The sequence below is a fragment of the Verticillium dahliae genome, genomic scaffold (assembly GCF_000150675.1).
Source record: "Verticillium dahliae VdLs.17 supercont1.10 genomic scaffold, whole genome shotgun sequence".
Classification (NCBI taxonomy): domain Eukaryota; kingdom Fungi; phylum Ascomycota; class Sordariomycetes; order Glomerellales; family Plectosphaerellaceae; genus Verticillium; species Verticillium dahliae.
The window spans coordinates 814,501-823,382 of NW_009276922.1; the positions used below are offsets into that span (position 1 = coordinate 814,501).

At 53.6% G+C, this 8,882-nt stretch overlaps 4 protein-coding genes across 4 annotated transcripts; 2 read left to right on the plus strand and 2 right to left on the minus strand.

Moving 5' to 3' along the window:
• Positions 1–222: 222 nt before the first annotated feature.
• VDAG_05532 (uncharacterized protein) lies at positions 223–435 on the minus strand (the record flags this gene model as incomplete). The annotated part of the gene is made up of 1 exon (XM_009652427.1): positions 223–435. The coding sequence occupies one exon, from the start codon at positions 433–435 to the stop codon at positions 223–225; it is 213 nt and encodes a 70-aa protein (XP_009650722.1).
• A 1,089-nt stretch (positions 436–1,524) lies between these two features.
• VDAG_05533 (SH3 domain-containing protein) lies at positions 1,525–3,053 on the plus strand (the record flags this gene model as incomplete). Its single annotated transcript, XM_009652428.1, has 4 exons — positions 1,525–1,561; positions 1,682–1,785; positions 1,895–2,931; positions 2,990–3,053. 4 exons carry the CDS (start codon positions 1,525–1,527, stop codon positions 3,051–3,053), a joined length of 1,242 nt encoding a protein of 413 aa, XP_009650723.1.
• A 724-nt stretch (positions 3,054–3,777) lies between these two features.
• Positions 3,778–4,429, minus strand: VDAG_05534 (uncharacterized protein; the record flags this gene model as incomplete). Its single annotated transcript, XM_009652429.1, has 1 exon — positions 3,778–4,429. Exon 1 carries the CDS (start codon positions 4,270–4,272, stop codon positions 3,778–3,780), a length of 495 nt encoding a protein of 164 aa, XP_009650724.1. The 5' UTR covers positions 4,273–4,429.
• A 1,663-nt stretch (positions 4,430–6,092) lies between these two features.
• On the plus strand, positions 6,093–8,020 carry VDAG_05535 (uncharacterized protein; the record flags this gene model as incomplete). The annotated part of the gene is made up of 2 exons (XM_009652430.1): positions 6,093–6,978; positions 7,205–8,020. 2 exons carry the CDS (start codon positions 6,093–6,095, stop codon positions 7,381–7,383), a joined length of 1,065 nt encoding a protein of 354 aa, XP_009650725.1. The 3' UTR covers positions 7,384–8,020.
• Positions 8,021–8,882: the final 862 nt, after the last annotated feature.

An 8,882-nucleotide genomic window follows, 5' to 3' on the forward strand; every position in this document is an offset into this window, starting at 1 on the left:
GCCAGCTACCGTAGGCATAAATCAGTCGGCTGTCCCATCTTTTCCATGTTTGTTTGGACGAATACCATCACTACTCGGGGTATACACCGTTGGCGTAGGTGCCGTAACTTGTCTAATATGGGCACGTATATCTATTCTTGGCGCGGCTGACAACCCCGACAAGGTGGTCAAGACACCGCCGTAGCCGCTTGCATAGTACTGGGGGGGACTATGAAAAACGACTTAAGGGGGGGTGGTGCGGGGGGGGGCAATAGGGCAATAGACGCGGGGAGAGTAGGCGCGGGGGGATAGGAGACGCACGGTATTGTCGATGACATCCTGGGCGCGGGCGTTGTCGTAGATGTCAACGGTCACGCCGCGCAGGGCGGAGATCTTGGAGGAGAGCTCGTCGAGGCGTGCGTTGTTCTGGCGCTCGCGTTCGTAGGCTTCGGACATGGTGGGCGGTGGAGGGGGAGGGGGGCAGGCGAGGGAAGTGATGCTGTTGACGATGTTTCACGCGGGCCGTGGTCTGGATGCGACGTCGAGTGGCGGCGATGGCTAGTCAGCGGTGGAGAGGATCGAGCCGTAAGGATGACAGTCAAGGCAGCAGCAGCAGCAGCAGTATCAGGTGGGCGGGTGTCGTCAGCTGTGTCGTTGATGGGTGGCGCGGTAGGGTATTCGGTCGGTCGGTCTTGTCGTCGGACGCGGGAGTGAGGTTGCGTGCAGCAGGACTTCGGGTCTTTCGCAATGGAGAGAACAAGGGGGGGGCGAGAGAGTGACGAACCCCAGCCGGAGCAGAAGGTCACAGGGGGGATGGCCTAGGCAGGGGGTGGGGGCCGAGACACGGCGGTCCAGCACTCTCACCTGTGTGGAGAGGGCATCGTGGCTCAGCCGTGACACCAGGCGATGCACCGCCACAATACTCCTTCTTTTCCCCTCAGCGGACTTTTTGGGTGCAGCGGTACAGCGGTACAGCGGTACAGCGGTACAGCGGTACAGCGGTACAGCGGTACAGCGGTACAGCGGTGTTGGGTGCTCTTTCCCCGCAGAATGATGGGCGGCCTGCTGCCCATAGCTTCCGCCTCTGGAGTCCGTGGGTGCCAGTCTGACGTGACGTTGGCATTGTCCCAGACCTACCTTAGGTACTTAGGCAGGCAACGACCACGAGCCTCGCCTCGTCAAATTTCGAGTTCGGGAGAACCCCGAGCTTTACTTTATTTCAGCATCTTGCCACGCCGTTGATCAAACCCATCTGGGTAGAGCTACGCAGCCAAGACTTAGTGCCGCAAACGAGAGGGAACCCAACTGCCCGACCCCCACTACGTAATCCGACCCGCCATCACTCACTCGCGCCTGCGCCTGCGCCCACCCGATCCTCCTACAACTAACTGGCTATACCTACGACCTAAACTCCACGACACTTCTTCCATCCTCGCCCCCCCCCCCGCCCACTGTCAGCCTTCTTTCTACCTCCTACTCCCTCCCCTTCAGCTTCTTCTGCCTTCCTCGACTTTGTATACCTCGTCAAACCCGGTCACGTCAACCATGGGTCTCAACAACCCACTCCCGTCGTCCATGGCGTGTATGTTGCATCACCCGCCCCATATTCCCCCAAGGCCCAAATTCCCCGGCCATTCCGTAGCTCGCCGGCGAACTGTGTCGACAAGCCGCATACCAGCTAAACTGACTTATCTTTCTGTAGCGGAGTGTAGGAAGTGCGGCAAGATCCTGACCTCCTTCATCGACCCGCGGCAAGCTTTTGGTCCCGACAAGATCATCCCACCGTCTGTCCTCGCAAACGCCAAGGTATACACGTCTCTTCGTCGAATTCTCGTCTGCTGCCGACCCTCGTCATATCCTGATCGCATTCATCACTACATATCATGATGACTCGTGCTGACTCTTCCTTCTGCAGGGCCTTGCCATCCTCACCGTTCTCAAAGCCGGCTTCCTCGGCTCCGGTCGCTTCGGCAGCGGTCTCGTCGTCGCTCGCCTACCCGATGGCAGCTGGAGCGCACCCAGTGCCATCGCCACGGTCGGCGGCGGCTTTGGCGGCCAGATCGGCTTCGAGCTGACCGACTTTGTCTTCATTCTCAACGACGCCAATGCCGTCAAGACCTTTGCTCAGGCCGGCTCCCTGACCCTCGGCGGCAACGTTTCCCTCGCAGCCGGTCCCGTCGGACGCAATGCCGAGGCTGCCGGTGCTGCCTCCCTGCGCAGCGTCGCCGGCATCTTCTCCTACTCCAAGACAAAGGGTCTCTTTGCCGGTGTCTCTCTCGAGGGCTCTGGTATCATCGAGCGCCGCGACGCCAACGAGAAGCTCTACGGCACCCGCTACACTGCCCAGCAGATCCTGTCTGGCGGCGTTGCGCCGCCGCCCCAGTCCCAGGCTCTCATGACCATTCTCAACGGCCGCGCCTTTTCCGGCCTCGGTCGCAGCGGCTCCGTCGCCGGCAACGACCCCATGTACAATGACTCGCCGGTCTACGACAACAACCACGACGACGTTGTCTGGAACGGCCGTCGCGGTGATGCCATGGGCGAGGGCATCTCGCGCCGCGAAAGCCAGTACGGCGACAGCCACCGCGACGACGGCTTCGGCGGGCCCAAGCGCAGCAGCACTTGGCAGGACGATGTCTATGATCGTCCCTCGGGTGGAGGCGGTGGGGGCTTCGGAGGCGTCTCGCGGTCCAACACATTCGCATCGCGTCGCGACGATGATGACGGCGTCTTTAGCAACAGCAGAACAAACAGCGGCTTCGGCGAGTCCAGGACCGGCCCCGGCCGGCCGACGGCGGCGAAACCCAATTTTGCGCCCAAGCCGGCGCAGCTGCGACAGAACGAGGCCGTGGCCGTCTTCACCTTTGACGCGGATCAGCCGGGCGACCTCGGCTTCAAGAAGGGCGAGGTCATAACTGTGACGAAGAAGACTGACAGCGCAAATGATTGGTGGTACGTTTTTTGTCTGTAACTGACTTGATCGTGGTGTGAACATGCTAACACAAAGCAGGACCGGTCAAATCGGCGGCAGGACTGGCATCTTCCCCAGCAACTACGTCAAGATGAAGGAGTAGAGCCATAGAGTCAAAAAAGAAATTGTACAGACTGACGCAAAGGGCGTGGAGAACTGGACGGCTGCTACAACATCTATGTTTGGGTGACACATACGAGGGCAAATCCACGAAATCTAGCAAAGGATGGGAAACGTCAGAGGGCGATTCGAGAGGGAGGTGGAGCGGATGGACGACCTTTTTGCCCTTTTCTTTCTTCCTGCTTCTTCATTTCTTCCACTCATGATGCTCACGGGGGACCAATGATACCCTCTTTACTTCCTGTCCTTGGGTTCGCGGTTCTGTCGCTGCTTGATTCACTGGGTTGGATTTCCCTGTTGGCTGGCGCGGTACGGCGTTGCTGGTGGGGTCTTTTTGGTGCTGTTGTGTAGGAGATATCAGAAATCCGCTTTAGATTATTTGCATTTTGATTTCTGCTGGCAACAGGAATTGCTTTCATGTTTTGTGCTCCAGCATCTATCTCACAGACATGGCATGGTAGCTCTTGGTCAACAGTGAGGATCCCACTCTGTAGTCCACCTGGACTTTGCGAAGCGTAGTAAAACGACCGAGTGCTCCTCCCCTGCGATGCTACATTCTCATGCATATCTAATAACCATCGCATCCAACTCTGTGTCCGTCCATTGCCAATGCCCCTCCCAGAATAGTCATATTCTATGAAGATCTAAAGAGAGAAGGGGGGAGGGGAGGGGGAGAAGCACTCGATGAAACAACGGCATGCGCAGCTTTAATCCAGCTCCGTCGGCGCCCAGATGACTTTCCCAGCCTCCTGGTCTTCGTGGAACCAACCCTGCTTCTCCCGGCTCCAAGTCCAGAACTTGTGCGCCGGGTCGTTGACAAAGTCAATGTGGCTAGGGATCTGCTCCTCCGGCACAGCCGGCACATAGACCGCTGGCTTGCGTCGCTCCCGTGGGTCCGCCGCCGGTGTCATGGCAAGGTGGATCGGAACCGCATGGCCCGGCCGTGCGACGGAATCGGCACACGCGCGACGACGCCGACCAGAAACGGAGCCCTGCTGAGGACGGTGCGACTGCTCACTGGTGGCCTGTGTGGATGCCAAGCTTGCAGACTCGGCCCCAGAAAGGTTTGTAGTCTGGTTCGTGGAGCTTGATCTCGGTGTATGGCTTGGATTGCGGTCTCGCCGCAGCCTGCTGCTTCGACGTGGATGGGTGGTGGGGCTCGGTTGTTCTTCTTCGGCTGGTGAGCGGGCTTTCTCGGCCATATTCGCTGTCCTTTGGCCACGTTGACTTGGGTGAACTTGGGGCTAGCAAATGTGTTTGTAAATGTGGCTGCTGAATGGACAGAATGCTCAGGAAATGGTGTGCTGGTCTTGCCACCCTACAGACTCCCAGAAAACCAGGTAGAACGTGCGACTCTTTTTTGGGGGGAGGGCATACTATGAAGCCCCGAGCCAAGATGCGACTTTACTTCAGACATCCTCACTTTATATACGTGGCGAAGATTTGATCACTATACTCATAGGCGCCAAAATGTCAGTCGAGCGAACAAGATGGTAGGATTTCCGCCCCATTTATTAACTGCGCTTTGGCCTAGAGTACGCCCTGACTGCGTGTGCCCATGCCTTCCAACCATTCTATCATGATCATCTAACTCGCAGAAGGCGATGTCTTGGCTATGAGCAGCCTAAGACGCCCTGGTTTGATGCTGTAAGTCCGGCAGCCTCATCGTGACCTAAAGCTATGAATAGACGAGACGCACTGCCAACGCCATGCATCCTCTTCCACACCACTTTTGAGTCCATTCCATTAACAATCATTGTCGGAGGACAGACTGTCACCGTGATGGTGGTTGCCATCAAGAGCCAAGACTGACATCCCGGTTCAAGGTAAGGCACGAGTGCAGCAACCAGATCCAGCTGAGCCCCGACGGCAAGGCTGTGGGGAGGTAGGTGACGGCCACTTGATTCAATATCGCTTCACTCCAAGGGTCCCCGACTTAATTGATTGGTCTCGGTATCGCTACGGATGACGCGCTGTGATATAAACTCAGGTCGCTGACAGGTAGTGATTGGAAATGGAAAATACCAATGCATGCCGAAATTCCAATGCGACATCATGCACAGAGTCTTCGTGCCTTCGATTCTTGTCACAGCCGTAATCAATGCACGTGCGTGATCAGAACATTTCTGCTGTAGAAGCGCTGCACTCTTCGGAAAGGCAGGGTTTTTTTTTTTTTGCAATTGCAAGATAAATTTCTCTACAATGTGAAATGGTTGTCGACATGGACTGTAAATTCGAGTGGGTAAAGCAAGTTGTAACCCGGCGTTCGTCGGTACGCCAGTGATGCCTAACCTAAGGTGCTGATGTAGGCAGTGACCCAGATGTGTCTTGTGAATAATTCTTCTGGATACGCGTCTCCTGAGCAGTTTGGTGTGTGTTACACACCATGGCCCAACACCCCATGGCCCAACACACCATGGCCCAACACACCATGGCCCAACACACTATGGCCCAACACACCATGGCCCAACACACCGTGGTCCAAGATTAAAACGCCGAGCCGCATAGGTCTTATCTGTGGTGCTTCCCTATAAGAAAATTTTCTTTGCATTAATTCAGGCTCGCCTTCTACGAACAGGTTCGCACTGATGTATGGGCCCTTAACAACACTGCCCCTTAGAATCTTCAGTTGGAACATATATCGATACCAAAGCTGTTCGTCAGCTCGTAATCCTCGTTGCAACATCTCACGAAATCAAAGAATTCTTTAAACGGAATACAATCTCTCGAAACCAGTAGGAATACCATCTTCCCACGGACAGCGACTATAAGTTATTCCATCTGTCAACCGACATCCTGCCCTTCCGGTCCGGCCAGTCAATTTCGTGCCCCCTTTCATCCCACACAGATCCCAGGTCAGGGTTGTTGCTCGGTCGTCGATTCATCTTGGTCGTCTTTGGAACCAGAAATACATCAGAAACGGTGCGACAGACTCCGGATATTCTTTGGCTTTGTTCTTTCCCATATTTCCATGTAGCTTGGCTTCACGCAAGGCGTTGGGCCAACAACTTGAACTGCTGCCATGGCGAACATCAACCAAAACCACAGTGATCGCTCCCGCGATGCTGATGACTTCATCCTATGGACTGCATCTGGAGTGGCCCTCGGTATGCAAGCCTCAGACATTACCAGTGGACCGATGGTCGTGGGTTCTTCAAACGGTGAACCAAGTTCGTTCGATGTTACGTTGATCTCACAGACCCTTGGAATGGACACAGAGGATATGACCAGTGGAGCAACTCCGTTGCAATTTGCCTTGGAAACCCAGAATACCACACAAGAACAAGCCAGTGCTGAGGACCGATCATGCCCGTTGGATGCTGAGATGACAAACGGGCAATTTTCCGAACGTTTCGAGATAGAAATCGAGGATACGTACGGGATATTCCAACCCGTGGGCGCAGTTCACACCGCATCAAAACACACTGCCATAGCAGCGGACCTGACCAGGCTGTACGATATCGACAGCCTTGAGCTGCCGCCGCCTAAGCAAGGGAGGGGATACATGACCGGATTTGGGCTCCTGTCCGCGCAGCGATACTTTCCGACCACAGTCCGCATACTTCACTTCGGAATCCCTGAAATACCTATCCAAGCTGTTGCTATGACAGAAGTTCGTCCCGCTTGGTTTTCGGAAAGGCACATTTACATTGTCATCGGCAGCTCTCTCCGGAAAATGCTACTCAAAGCCCGTGATGCTGTGCCCAGACCATCTCTGCCTCCTCTGCAACAGGCCGAGTCGGCTCATCGCCTCATCTCCACACACCCTCGCGTTTTTAGGGAGACCGCTAATGGCTCTGGACCCCTTGTATCACAAAGCGCACTTCGACCCCCTTCTCGTGTTGCTGCAGGTGTTTCATCTGGTTCGAGGACAGGGCTTCAAAGGACTACCCCTGGACGTCGTTCGCGTAAGCAGCTTTCTCGCGTCGAGGCTACTTGTATTTTTCTAATGGCGTAAGATTCTAGGCTACCGATACGAAAAGAGGCAAAGGAGCATAGATACTCCCTTTGAGCAACTTGGCAGAAGCTCTATTCACCGTGCTATCTCGGATCCGAATTATTCAACATCTACCCGGTTCACTCCTACCTTCCCGCAACAGCATGGCTCCCAACTGTTAGCGTCACGATCTCGAGCAAAGCTGCAGTCACCTCCTCATCTCGTTCTCCCATCCGACATCAGCAGTATGTCGGACAAGTTCCCAGCTATCCCAGACGCTGGGGCTATCATAGCACAATCATCAACCATCGAGGAGTCCATCATTCTCAACAGACTAGCCTCCGATGCTCATGATCTTAATGACGATCAGGAATGATGTTTCAATTCGATGGGCCAGTTTCAGTTATGAGTGTTCTACTTTACCAGAGTATGGCAGTTTGGCAAGATAAGCCTTTATCACCAGGATCTTCAGGCTTAACATCAGTATTTTTCCTTTAGATAGGGATGTCGCCCTTTTCGCGGATTATCTCTTCCCTATATCTCTTTCCTAGTGTGAATCTGCTTTATGAATGACGTTACATTATCCATTTTCTTGTTACCAGATTTGAGACTGTGGCTCCGATATCACAAAGAAAAGGCATGTACAAAATCTTGGATAAAGAAAAGACAGGGTGCATCTGCACGAAAAAAAGGCAGCTGGCAACAGACCTCAGGCTTTGGTCATGGGAGGGCTTATCTTTAGTTTCAGTTCGAAGAGCCTGTCAAAAGACGTTTTCTGTTGTAGGCAATATGCGGTAACCCATCTAATCATGATATAGAGTCATTTGGTTCAGTCACTAGTCAAATTCATTGGAACACAACCTCGGATGTTGTTGGGGTTTCATGGGAGGCGAAGTACTTTTCCTTGGATTGGTTACGAGCGTCTTTAAGTTATTTTCGATGCGACTGGATTTTTTTTTTTTGGAATAGTTGGCGTCAAGAGAACTATGCTAATCTGAAATAAAGCAGCTGTACAGATTGACGTTCAGCAGTGAACTAGTGTCAGGCGACCCTGCGGAGCCGCCAAACAGGGGGTAGGTCAGAGGCTAAGGGCTACGAGAAACGTATATATATAGACTGCGGAGGGCCAGAATTTAAATGTGTTTCAAACCCCTACCTATATCCTATTGCCTGCGGACTACGTTTGGAAGACCTCTTCACTATGTTCTAAATAACGCTTTGACAATTAGTCATGACCCTGAATCACACAAGTGGGTTGATCGAATATTCCACGCAATTTATTATGGTTGGCCCTAGATGTGCTTGGTGATGGCTCTTACACATCCGTAAATTTGATAACGTAAAGCTGGCCGGTTTAGCTAAACTGATTTGACATTGAGTCAACATGAGACTCAGTTGGACTGCTTTCGTAGAGATTTAGGCCCAAGTATTGAACAACCCACGAGTCTTGTCAGAGCGTTGTTAGAACAGAGTGAAGAGGTCTTCCACACTTGGTCCGCAGCAGATAGAAGATAGGTCGGGGGTCGGAATACATCTGAATTCTGGCCCTCCGCAGCTTGGAGGGCCCTCCGTAGCCTATATATATACGTTTCTCGTAGCCCTTAGCCTCTGACCTACCCCCTGTTTGGCGGCTCCGCAGGGAACCCGCAGGGTCCCCTGACAAGTCTTACCCGTAACACAACTGAGTTGAGTAGTCTTTTCACAACCAACTTCTTTAATCTCTTGTCAGTGCTTGATTTAGAGCAGAGTGAAAAGGTCTTCCATATGTGGTCCGCAGCGGCTTGGAATATAGGTAGGGGGTCGGAATACATCTGAATTGTGGCCCTCCGCAGTCCTGATACCCCCCCCCCTGGTAATCCTTAGCGCCTAAATGGG